The sequence below is a fragment of the Hyla sarda genome, chromosome 9, assembly GCF_029499605.1.
Source record: "Hyla sarda isolate aHylSar1 chromosome 9, aHylSar1.hap1, whole genome shotgun sequence".
Classification (NCBI taxonomy): domain Eukaryota; kingdom Metazoa; phylum Chordata; class Amphibia; order Anura; family Hylidae; genus Hyla; species Hyla sarda.
This window is the reverse complement of record NC_079197.1, coordinates 233,090-246,112: the sequence shown is the minus strand read 5'-3', so window position 1 is coordinate 246,112 and position 13,023 is coordinate 233,090. Positions and strand designations below refer to the sequence as shown.

Genomic DNA, 13,023 nt, shown 5'->3' with positions numbered 1-13,023 from the left:
GGTGATTGTGGTTCTTTCTCTGCTGTCAGTCACATGATATTCCTTCAGGGATGGTGGCTCTGGATTAGTTACTTCTGCTCCCTGCGGGGTCTCTGGATAAAATATTCTCAGTCTTTTGGGGAATAACCTGATGCTTTTGTTTTTGTCTGTAATTAGAATCGGCGGCTCGTCCCCAGAGTGTCCTGCCAGCCGCATGTTATCCTTTCATGTCATTTACCTGTGCGGGCCGCTTGTACGTATCCCAAATGGATCAAATAGGCGCATAAATGATTTCATAGTTTGCAGACAACGATTACTTGTGATAAATCATCGATCACTGTAGAAGTCGGCGCTAACCAGACTCCATCCTAAGGAGGTGCTAAACTTTTGCAGAAATCACTGTTTGTACAAAAAAATTTCGACAAATTACAAGTTACATTGAGCATGTGTCGGCACTGGGACTGGTAAAGCTTGGCCATAATGAAGGTAGCATACAACTAGTTGCCAAGGCATGCTGGGACTTGTGTTTCCCCAAGAGTTGTACCTGGTTCTGGAGTTCTTTCTGAGCTGCTTCCTCTCTAACTACAAGGAGTCCTGTTCACACTAGGTTTGTGCTGATTGTCAGAATGGCCATAGCCTGTAGTGCGCCCAGTTGGCGTGCACGCTGTCTCTGTGATATACACCGTATACATATGTGAAAAAAAGCAAATTGGACATAATGTCACCAAACTCCAAAAATGGTCTCGACAAAATGATTGGTCCCTTTCAACATTGTGGATAAATAAGATTGTTTCAGGCATGTGATGCTCCTTTTATACTCACCTGGGGCAAGTAACAGGTGTGGGCAATATAAAAATCACACCTGAAAGGAGAGAAGTTCACTTAGTCTTTGCATTGTGTGTCTGTGTGTGCCACACTAAGCATGGACAACAGAAAGAGGAGAAGAGAACTGTCTGAGGACTTGAGAACCAAAATTGGGGGAAAAATATCAACAATCTCAAGGTTACAAGTCCATCTCCAGAGATCTAGATTTGCCTTTGTCCACAGTGCGCAACATTATCAAGAAGCTTACAACCCATGGCCCTGTAGATAATCTCCCTGGGTGTGGACGGAAGAGAGAAACTGATGAAAGGTGTCACCGCAGGATAGTCCGGATGGTGGATAAGCAGCCCCAAACAAGTTCCAAAGATATTCAAGCTGTCCTGCAGGCTCAGGGAGCATCAGTGTCAGCGCGAACTATCCGTCCACATTTAAATAAAATGAAACGCTATGGAGGAGACCCAGGAGGACCCCACTATGGAGGAGACCCAGGAGGACCCCACTATGGGGGAGTCCCAGGAGGACCCCACTATGGGGGAGTCCCAGGAGGACCCCACTATGGGGGAGTCCCAGGAGGACCCCACTATGGGGGAGTCCCAGGAGGACCCCACTATGGGGGAGTCCCAGGAGGACCCCACTATGGGGGAGTCCCAGGAGGACCCCACTATGGGGGAGACCCAGGAGGACCCCACTATGGGGGAGACCCAGGAGGACCCCACTGCTGACACAGAGACATAACAAAACAAGACTACATTTTACCAAAATGAACTTGAGTAACCAAAATCCTTCTGGGAAAACGTCTTGTGGACAGACGAGACCAAGATAGAGAATTTTGGTAAAGCGCATCATTCTACTGTTTACCGAAAACGGAATGAGGCCTACAAAGAAAAGAGCACAGTACCTACAGTGACATATGGGGGAGGTCAGTGATGTTTTGGGTGTTTTGCTGCCTCTGGCACTGGGGGCCTTGAATGTGTACAAGACATCATGAAATCTGAGGATTAACAATGGATTTTGGGTCGCACTGTACAGCCCAGTGTCAGAAAGCTGGGTTTGTGTCCGAGATCTTGGGTCTTCCAGCAGGACAATGACCCCAAACATACATCAAAAAGCCCAGAAATGGAGGCAACAAAGCGCTGGAGAGTTCTGAAGTGTCAGCAATGAGTCCAGATCTAAATCCCATTGATCACCTGTGGAGAGATCTTATAATTACTGTTGGGAAAAGGCGCCTTCCAATAAGAGACCGGGAGCAGTTTGTAAATGAAGAGTGGTCCAACATTCCGGCTGAGAGGTGTAAGAAGCTTATTGATGGTTATAGGAAGAGTGGTCCAACATTCCGGCTGAGAGGTGTAAGAAGCTTATTGATGGTTATAGGAAGAGTGGTCCAACATCCCGGCTGAGAGGTGTAAGAAGCTTATTGATGCTTATAGGAAGACACTGATTTCACTTATTTTTTCCAAAGGGTGCAACCAAATATTAAGTTAAGGGGCCAATAATTTTGTCCAGACCATTTTTGGAGTTTGGTGACATTATGTCCAATTTGCTTTTTTTTTTCCTCCTTTTTTTTGGTTTATTTCCAATACACACAAAGGGAATAAACATGTGTATAGCAAAAGTGTTACTGCAATATATATATATATACAGAGGAGAGGAGATCTATATATATATATACAGAGGAGAGGAGATCTATATATATATATATATACATACACAAAGGGAATAAACATGTGTATAGCAAAACCTGTGTTACTGCAATCCTTTCCTTTAATTTTCTTGAACATTTTTGGGTCGTATACACTGTATGTATATATATATCACTCTATTGTCCGTACAGATGGGTAGTATAATTATATATAAAACAATATGGTAGTTATATAGCAGTATTATTTATATTTAGAGTAAACGGTCTATTGTTGTTATGAGATATAAAACCATCCGGCAGTTATATGGCGGTATAATGAGATATAAAGCCATCCGGTAGTTATATGGCGGTATAATGAGATATAAAGCCATCCGGTAGTTATATGGCGGTATTACGATATACTGAACCAGCTTTATTCCATTTAAGGCTTTTTTTTTTAAAATATTCTTCTTCATACAATGTGTGTGCTGATGGCCGCTTCTCCATAGAAGAACACATCATTTTTGTTCTATTATGATAAACAGTTTGGCTGGTGTTGCTCTATGTAAACATTGGCTGATAGTTGGTCCTTTGCCGGTCAGGACGCTGTTCCTGTAGTCGTGCTCTTAGTCGGCCGGTCAGGACGCTGTCCCTGTAGTCGTGCTCTTAGTCGGCCGTTCAGGACGCTGTTCCTGTAGTCGTGCTCTTAGTCGGCCGGTCAGGACGCTGTTCCTGTAGTCGTGCTCTTAGTCGGCCGGTCAGGACGCTGTTCCTGTAGTCGTGCTCTTAGTCGGCCGGTCAGGACGCTGTTGCTATAGTGATGCTCTTAGTCGGCCGGTCAGGACGCTGTTCCTGTAGTCGTGCTCTTAGTCGGCCGGTCAGGACGCTGTTCCTGTAGTCGTGCTCTTAGTCGGCCGGTCAGGACGCTGTTCCTGTAGTCGTGCTCTTAGTCGGCCGGTCAGGACGCTGTTCCTGTAGTGGTGCTCTTAGTCGGCCGGTCAGGACGCTGTTGCTGTAGTCGTGCTCTTAGTCGGCCGGTCAGGACGCTGTTCCTGTAGTCGTGCTCTTAGTCGGCCGGTCAGGACGCTGTTCCTGTAGTCGTGCTCTTAGTCGGCCGGTCAGGACGCTGTTGCTGTAGTCGTGCTCTTAGTCGGCCGGTCAGGACGCTGTTGCTGTAGTCGTGCTCTTAGTCGGCCGGTCAGGACGCTGTTCCTGTAGTCGTGCTCTTAGTCGGCCGGTCAGGACGCTGTTCCTGTAGTCGTGCTCTTGGTCGGTCAGGACGCTGTTGCTGTAGTCGTGCCCTTAGTCGGCCGGCCAGGACGCTGTTGCTGTAGTTGTGCCCTTAGTCGGCCGGTCAGGACGCTGTTCCTGTAGTCGTGCTCTTAGTCGGCCGGTCAGGACGCTGTTGCTGTAGTCGTGCCCTTAGTCGGCCGGCCAGGACGCTGTTGCTGTAGTTGTGCCCTTAGTCGGCCGGCCAGGACGCTGTTGCTGTAGTCGTGCTCTTAGTCGGCCGGTCAGGACGCTGTTGCTGTAGTGGTGCTCTTAGTCGGCCGGTCAGGACGCTGTTCCTGTAGTGGTGCTCTTAGTCGGCCGGTCAGGACGCTGTTCCTGTAGTCGTGCTCTTAGTCGGCCGGTCAGGACGCTGTTGCTGTAGTCGTGCCCTTAGTCGGCCGGTCAGGACGCTGTTGCTGTAGTCGTGCTCTTAGTCGGCCGGTCAGGACGCTGTTCCTGTAGTCGTGCTCTTAGTCGGCCGGTCAGGACGCTGTTCCTGTAGTCGTGCTCTTAGTCGGCCGGTCAGGACGCTGTTCCTGTAGTCGTGCTCTTAGTCGGCCGGTCAGGACGCTGTTCCTGTAGTCGTGCTCTTAGTCGGCCGGTCAGGACGCTGTTCCTGTAGTCGTGCTCTTAGTCGGCCGGTCAGGACGCTGTTCCTGTAGTCGTGCTCTTGGTCGGTCAGGACGCTGTTCTTGTAGTCGTGCTCTTGGTCGGTCAGGACGCTGTTCCTGTAGTCGTGCTCTTAGTCGGCCGGTCAGGACGCTGTTCCTGTAGTCGTGCTCTTGGTCGGTCAGGACGCTGTTCCTGTAGTCGTGCTCTTAGTCGGCCGGTCAGGACGCTGTTGCTGTAGTCGTGCTCTTAGTCGGACGGTCAGGACGCTGTTGCTGTAGTCGTGCTCTTGGTCGGTCAGGACGCTGTTCCTGTAGTCGTGCCCTTAGTCGGCCGGTCAGGACGCTGTTCCTGTAGTCGTGCTCTTAGTCGGCCGGTCAGGACGCTGTTCTTGTTGTCGTGCTCTTAGTCGGCCGGTCAGGACGCTGTTCCTGTAGTCGTGCTCTTGGTCGGTCAGGACGCTGTTGCTGTAGTCGTGCCCTTAGTCGGCCGGCCAGGACGCTGTTCCTGTAGTCGTGCTCTTAGTCGGCCGGTCAGGACGCTGTTGCTGTAGTCGTGCACCAGGTATTTTATAGTCTTACAAAGTTTGTTTTACAGGTGAGATCCTCCCAATTGTTCCTTTCCCTGTCATTCGGAGGCTCTTATCTGTCAGGCTGGTGTCCTCAAAAATAAAGGAATAAAATGCTGAAAAAAATCACCAAAGGCTGCGCAGCATGTCCCTCTGTTCGTTTTGTTATTTTTGCCTTTGTATGGAAATTCATTTTTTTTATTCTGTTTTTCCGGTTCTCGTGTCCACCCCATGTGGGGGATAACACGCTCCATTCCCAGAGAGCCAGGACCCCATTCAGGAGATTGCGGAGTCCCAGCGGTCGGACCCCTGCGATCTAAACCTGCCGATAGGGAATTTGTTATTTTTTTTACATGATACCACTTCTTTAACTATTGGCAGGTTTTCCAGCTAGCTGTAGCCATTAGCTGTCTGGGCTTGCTGGGAGCTGTAGTTTTGCAGCAGCTGGAGGCACACTGGTTGGGAAGCATTGTTCTAAATTCTTAGGAATCCTTTCTATGGGAGTGAAGAGTGGGGGAAATGTCTGGGGTGAAATCCTTGGGGTCTTCTGTATATGATCTATTGATACAATGAAGCTTCATCCTCTCTCTGCCCCCCATCATCTTCATTACTTTCTAATAGTTTCTAGAATCCCCCCGCTAGTTATTACTGACTGATCTCGCTGTTCTTCTTCGGGGTAGTTCAGTGATCTCCAGCTATTGCTAAACTACAACTCCCAGCATGCTGCGCTGCAAAAAACTAGGGGTTGAGAAACACTGCTCTAAGGCTTGTGTACCTGTAAGTGCCATCTCTACATGTATCCTGTGCAGGGTCTATGATAACACTGATAGTCAGGGCTGTGCAGGGTCTATGATGACACTGATTGTCAGGGCTGTGCAGGGTCTATGATAACACTGATTGTCCGTGCTGTGCAGAGACTATGATGACACCGATAGTCAGGGCTGTGCAGAGACTATGATGACACCGATAGTCAGGGCTGTGCAGAGACTATGATGACACTGATTGTCCGGGCTGTGCAGAGATTATGATGACACTGATTGTCCGGGCTGTGCAGAGATTATGATGACACTGATTGTCAGGGCTGTGCAGGGTCTATGATAACACTGATTGTCAGGGCTATCTTCATGTTTTCTATGAAGAGGATATGGCCAGTGACCCTGGGTGACGGTGGTGCAGTTGCTGTGCCCTGTGAAGTCTTTGATCTTTTCTGTGCTGAACTGGTTGTTCTCGCTCGACCACAATGTGAGGACACAGGGGCTGCTTTGTCTGTCACTGATCTTGGATGTCCAGAAGTTCTGCTTTGTGCATGATGGGGAGAGGTGTGGGGACCAGCTGGGGATGGGGGAGAGGTGTAGGGACCAGGTGGGATGGAGAGAGGTGTAGGGACCGCCCGGGTGACGGGAGAGAGGTGTAGGGACCGTCCGGGTGACGGGAGAGAGGTGTAGGGACCGCCCAGGTGACGGGAGAGAGGTGTAGGGACCGCCCGGGTGATGGGAGAGAGGTGTAGGGACCGCCCAGGTGACGGGAGAGAGGTGTAGGGACTGTCCGCGTGACGGGAGAGAGGTGTAGGGACCAGGTGGGATGGAGAGAGGTGTAGGGACCGCCCAGGTGACGGGAGAGAGGTGTAGGGACTGTCCGGGTGACGGGAGAGAGGTGTAGGGACCAGGTGGGATGGAGAGAGGTGTAGGGACCGCCCGGGTGACGGGAGAGAGGTGTAGGGACCGCCCGGGTGACGGGAGAGAGGTGTAGGGACCGCCCGGGTGACGGGAGAGAGGTGTAGGGACCGCCCAGGTGGGATGGAGAGGGGTGTAGGGATCGGGTGGGATGGAGAGAAGTGACGGGAGAGGGGTGTAGGGATCGGGTGGGATGGAGAGGGGTGGAGGGACCGGGTAGGATGGAGAGAAGTGACGGGAGAGAGGTGTAGGGACCGCCCAGGTTACGGGAGAGAGGTGTAGGGACTGTCCGGGTGATGGGAGAGCGTTGTAGGGACTGGCTGGGGTCCTGTTTCTTGTGGTGTGATTATGTAAGTGTTCCCAGAGAAAGCTGCCATGTGACAGGTGTCAGGATCTGCTGGTTGTTGTGGTACTTCAGGACTCCTCTTATTGGTTGTTGTGTGCAGCCTGTAGTGTCTGGTCGCCCCTCTCCCGCACTAGAACGTGGCGCCGTCTGTTCTCTCCTAGTACTTGGCGGGGATGCAACTTCGGGGCACAATATGCCCATCTTAAGCTTTGTCACATTATTTTCCTATTTGGAGGCCGAAAGTGTGGATTTTTGAGTATTTGGAAACATGGCCGACATTATGGCTTCTGTTCCTGTAAATATGTATGAGGGGCCAACACCAAACAAGAACACAAAAAGTGGAGGAGCAGGGTCCACAGCAGTACAGAGTATTTCAGGAGAGGAGTGTGCTGATCATATGGAGGTCACAGGGTGAGAGTTATATAGTGGAGGAGCAGGGTCCACAGCAGTACAGAGTATTTCAGGAGAGGAGTGTGCTGATCATGTGGAGGGTCCAGGGTGAGAGTTATATAGTAGGGGAGCAGGGTCCACAGCAGTACAGAGTATTTCAGGAGAGGAGTGCACTGATCATGTGGAGGTCACAGGGTGAGAGTTATATAGTGGAGGAGCAGGGTCCACAGCAGTACAGAGTATTTCAGGAGAGGAGTGTGCTGATCATGTGGAGGTCACTGGATGAGAGTTATATAGTAGGGGAGAGGTGTGCGCTGGTCCACTTTGTAGATTATATTCTGGGGGTCTGGTCATTTCTGTTTTCTGATCCCCCTCCTTGTTTTTGTTTTAGTTGTGGATTCCTCTCCGATTGTTGCTGTTTTGGGAATATCGTTCTCTCTTCTTGTTTTCGTATGCCGCCATCTTGAGGACAGAGCCTTATACTAGTGTTACTGAAGAAGCAAACCCACAGCTGTGAGGAGTCTGAATGCTGGACTCTGGGTCTTATTAATAATGACCTCGTGATCCAAGATGGCGGCTGCCTGACCATTGCGCCTGAGCGTAAGCACTTTTTTTCTTTTATTGTAGTGATATGATTAACCCCTTCCTGCACTGTACATCTATGGTAATAGTGAACACACAAGGCTGCAGAGATAACTCTGATCCCTTCTATTTAACCCATTAATGTGTTGATCAGTGATGGGGAACTCTCTGTAATCCCAGATCATGGCCCTTCATTGTGGAAGATGTGAAACCTAGGACAAGCTGTGTACCCGGCAAAGAGCCCCCAGTATCCAGGTGTGGGTCTATTAGGTGCGCTATTGGGGTTTGTTGAGTGCAGCACAGTGTTGTGATCAGGTGCAGTATTGGGATCTGTTGTTGGTCTGTTTGGTGCAGTATTGGGATCAGGTGCAGTATTGGGATCTGTTGTTGGTCTGTTTGGTGCAGTATTGGGATCAGGTGCAGTATTGGGATCTGTTGTTGGTCTGTTTGGTGCAGTATTGGGATCAGGTGCAGTATTGGGATCTGTTGTTGGTCTGTTTGGTGCAGTATTGGGATCAAGTGTTGGTCTGTTCTGTGCTGTATTGGAATCAGGTGTTGGTCTGTTTGGTGCAGTATTGGAATCAGGTGTTGGTCTGTTCTGTGCAGTATTGGGATCAGGTGTGGGTCTTTTAGGTGCGGTATTGGGGTTTGTTGAGTGCAGCACAGTATTGTGATCAGTTGCAGTATTGGGATCTGTTGTTGGTCTGTTTGCTGCAGTATTGGAATCAGATGCAGTATTGGAATCAGGTGCAGTATTGGGATCAGGTGTTGGTCTGTTTGGTGCAGTATTGGGGTCTCGTGGAATATTGGGGGCTGTCTGGTGTTGGGCTGTTCGGTGCAGTATTGGGGGCTGTCTGGTGTTGGTCTGTTCGGTGCAGTATTGGGATCAGGTGTTGGTCTGTTCGGTGCAGTATTGGGGGCTGTCTTGTGTTCAGTGCATTATTGAGGTCTGGGGGAGTATTGGGGGCTGTCTGGTGTTGGGCTGTTCGGTGCAGAATTGGGGGCTGTCTGGTGTTGGGCTGTTCCGTGCAGTATTGGGGGCTGTCTGTTGTTGGGCTGTTCGGTGCAGTATTGGGGGCGGTCTGGTGTTGGGCAGTTCGGTGTAGTATTGGGGGCTGTCTGGTGTTGGGCAGTTCGGTGTAGTATTGGGGGCTGTCTGGTGTTGGGCTGTTCCGTGCAGTATTGGGGGCTGTCTGGTGTTGGGCTGTTCGGTGCAGTATTGGGATCAGGTGCTGGTCTGGTCGGTGCAGTATTGGGGGCTGTCTGGTGTTGGGCTGTTCGGTGCAGTATTGGGGGCTGTCTGGTGTTGGGCTGTTCGGTGTAGTATTGGGGGCTGTCTGGTGTTGGGCTGTTCGGTGCAGTATTGGGGGCTGTCTGGTGTTGGGCTGTTCGGTGTAGTATTGGGGGCTGTCTGGTGTTGGGCTGTTCCGTGCAGTATTGGGGGCTGTCTGGTGTTGGGCGGTTCGGTGCAGTATTGGGGGCTGTCTGGTGTTGGGCTGTTCGGTGCAGTATTGGGGGCTGTCTGGTGTTGGTCTGTTCCGTGCAGTATTGGGGGCTGTCTTGTGTGTGTTCTGTGCAGTATCGGGGGCTGTCTTGTGTTTGTTCTGTGCAGTATTGAGGGTCTCTCGGGAGCTGTATAGGGGTCTTTTGTGGGTCTGTTCAGTGCATTATTGAAGTTCAGGTAAGGATCTGTTGGGCAGTATTGGAGGGTCTATCGGGTGCTCTATTGGGGGTCTCTTGGGTGTCTGTCTGTTAGGTGTTGTATATAAGTGAAGTCATTATAGATTTGTGCTTAGTCCGCCTTCTTACTGATGTCCCTGTTGTCTTCTCTCTGCAGGTTCTATGGTCGGACCCCTGAGATGGGATGTCCTTCCCTGTTGGGGGCCATAAAGGAAGAGATTGTGTTGCAGATTTACTGTGAAAAGAAGTGACCCAGAGAAGAGCAGAATGTCTGCAGTGACGGCTGCAGCTCCTGCCCCACAAGGCCCTGTCAACCCGCCGCCCCCCGAAGTCACCAACTCCAACAAGCCAGGCCGCAAAACCAACCAACTGCAGTACATGCAGAATGTGGTGGTGAAGACGCTGTGGAAGCATCAGTTCGCCTGGCCTTTCTACCAGCCTGTGGACTGCATCAAACTCAACCTGCCAGTGAGTGTCCGGGGGTCTACACGTTAGGAAGCATTCTATCAATATTCAGGGGCTGAACCCCCCCATCCAGACCAAGGCGCTGTCACACAGCTGGAGGGTTTGTTACAGTTGTACCCAGAATGGGCGATCCTCTGTAGATTACAAGGCACTGGCCAAAAATACCAAATGCTAATCCTCTATGGAGAAGTGATACATGTGCTGCCCCGACATACGGGGCCACACGAGGGCTTGTGTTTTGTGTGACCATTTGTGCTTTTTAAGGATATCCTTTATTCTACCATAAAATGTACTGCAAATCAGAAAAAAAAGAGCCCCTCCCAGTTTGTAGCCTTTGAGGGATTTTGCGCTGGGCACTTGGCCGATCTGTATGATTGCAGCGATACCAATACGATTCCAATGTATAATGATGTTAACCCCTTAAGGACTCAGCGTTTTTCCCTTTTTGCATTTTAATTTTTTCCTCATCACCTTCAAAAAAATCATAACACTTTCAATTTTGCACCTAAAAATCCATATGATGACTTTTTTTTTTTTTTTTTGCGCCACCAATTCTGACATCAGTCATTTTACCAAACAATCTTCGGTGAAACGGAAAAAAAATCATTGTGCGACAAAATTGAAGAAAAGATTTCATTTTGTAAATTTTGGGGGCTTCCGTTTCTACGCAGTGCATTTTTTGGTCAAAGTGACCCCTTCTCTTTATTCTGTAGGTCCATACGGTTATAATGATCCCCTACTTATATAGGTTGGATTTTGTCGGACTTCTGGAAAATATCATAACTACATGCAGGAAAATGTATACGTTTAAAATTATCATCTTCTGACCCCTGTAACTTCTTTTTTATTTTTCCGCGTACGGGCCGGTATGAGGGCTCATTTTTTGCGCCGTGTTCTGAAGTTTTTCCTGTACTGTTTTTGTAATGATCGGACTTTATGATCACTTTTTATTCATTTTTTTTCATGATATAAAAAGTGACCAAAAATGCACTATTTTGGATGTTGGAATTTTTTTGCGCGTACGCCATTGACCGTGCGGTTTAATTAATTATATCATTTTATAGTTCGGACATTTACACACACGGTGATACCACATATGTTCATTTTTATTTACAGTTTTTTTTTTTTTTATGGGAAAAGGGGGGTGATACAAACTTTTTTATTCGGGAAGGGGTTAAATGACCTTTTGTAAACTTTTTTTTTGCAGTGCTATATCTCCCATAGGGGCCTATAACACTGCACACACTGATCTCTTATGCTGATCCCTGCAAAGCCATAGCTTTGCACGGATCAGCGAGATAGGGACTCGATTGCTCAAGCCTGTAGCTCAGACCTGGAGCAATCGGACGCGGCGGAGACAGGTAAGGAGACCTCCGCCTGTGTCCCGACTGAGCTGCCGGGAAGCGTTCACTTTCGTTTTCAGACGCGGCGGTCAACTTTGAAGGTTAAACAGCGCGCGGCACAACGATCGGTACCGCACACTGTTAGCCCAGGGTCCCCGCTATAGTTAGCAGCCGGGACCTACCCGGTGTGATGCAGGGTCACGGCGTGACCCCGTTTTTCACACTGGGGCCGGGCTCAGGGCGTACAGGTACGCCCTGAGTCATTAAGAGGTGAAGGACCAAGCCCATTTTCACCTTAAGGACCAGAGCATTTTTTACACATCTGACCATCTGACCACTGTCACTTTAAAGGGGTACTCCGGTATCTTGCACGCGGCACCCTGTTTGTAATCAGTCCCCGAAGCGTGTTCCCTCTGGGTCTGATTACCGACGACCACAGGGCCGGTGTGAGGTGTTTTTTTGCGCCCCCGTAGATCCATGCATCCGCTCCTCCCCCAGCTCTCCGAACATTTCCGAAGCTAGAACTGGGGGAGGGCAGAGCAAGGCGAAGGAGAAAGTTCACGCCCCCTCCCTCATCTCCTTTCTCTGAGCTCGGCTGCTGGACACAGATCTCAACGGCACGCCCCCTCCCCGAGGACATAGATCGCCATGGCAGGCCCCTCCCTCATCTCCCCGAGCTGAGGACGTAGATCTCCACGGCAGGTCCCCTCAAAGGGGGACATACTGCACGGGCTACAGGCTAAAGGGGGACAAAGGAGGACATACTGTACGGGCTAAAGACTGCACAAACTAAAGGGAGACATACTGAGCTCTATGTGTAAAGGGGGACCTACTGTACACACTAAAGGGGGACATTTAGCCCGTACAGTATGTCCCACTTTATACATAGAGCTCATTGGGAGCACTGCTCTACGTCCTCAGCTCGGGGAGATGAGGGAGGGGACCTGCCGTGGAGCTCTATGTCCTCAGGGAGGGGGCGGGCCGTAGAGATCTGCGTCCAGCCGAGCTCAGGGAGATGAGGGAGGGGGCGTGAACTTTCTCCTTCGCCTTGCTCTGCCCTCCCCCAGTTCTAGCTTCGGGAATGTTTGGAGAGCTGGGGGAGGAGTGGACGCATGGATCTACGGGGGCACAAAAAACCACCTCACACCGGCGGCGTGTGACTTCACGGCTCCGCCCCCGTGTGATGTCACGCTCTGCCCCTCAATGCAAGCCTACGGGAGGGGGCGTGATAGCTGTCATGCCCCCTCCTGTAGGCTTGCATTGAGGGGCAGAGCGTGACCTCACACGGGGGCATGACGTCACACGCCGCCGGCCCTGTAGTCGCCGGTAATCAGACCCGGAGCGAACACGCTCATGGGACTGATTACAAACGGGGTGCCGTGTGCAAGATCCCGGGGGTCCCCAGCTGCGGGACTCCCGCGATCAGGCATCTTATCCCCTATCCTTTTGGATAGGGGATAAGATGTGTAAGCACCGGAGTACCTCTTTAAGCATTAATAACTCTGATGCTTTTACTTATGAATTTGATTCAGAGATTTTTTTTTTTTTCGTGACATATTCTACTTTAACATAATGGTAAATTTTGGTAGATACTTGCTAGGGATTGACCGAGATCGATTGTTTTAGGGCTGATACCGATAATCTGCGACCTTTCAGGACGATAGCCGATAATTTTT

The 13,023-nt window shown here is 50.2% G+C and overlaps 1 protein-coding gene across 1 annotated transcript in view; it reads left to right on the top strand.

The window, feature by feature from the left end:
* Window positions 1-13,023, top strand: part of BRD3 (bromodomain containing 3) — a gene marked incomplete at its 5' end in the record, with an annotated part of 83,173 nt that continues 70,150 nt past the window's right edge. The window contains 3 exon segments of the mRNA XM_056541083.1: window positions 1-586; window positions 7,669-7,877; window positions 9,697-10,007. Coding sequence (XP_056397058.1) covers window positions 9,807-10,007 — 201 coding nt within the window.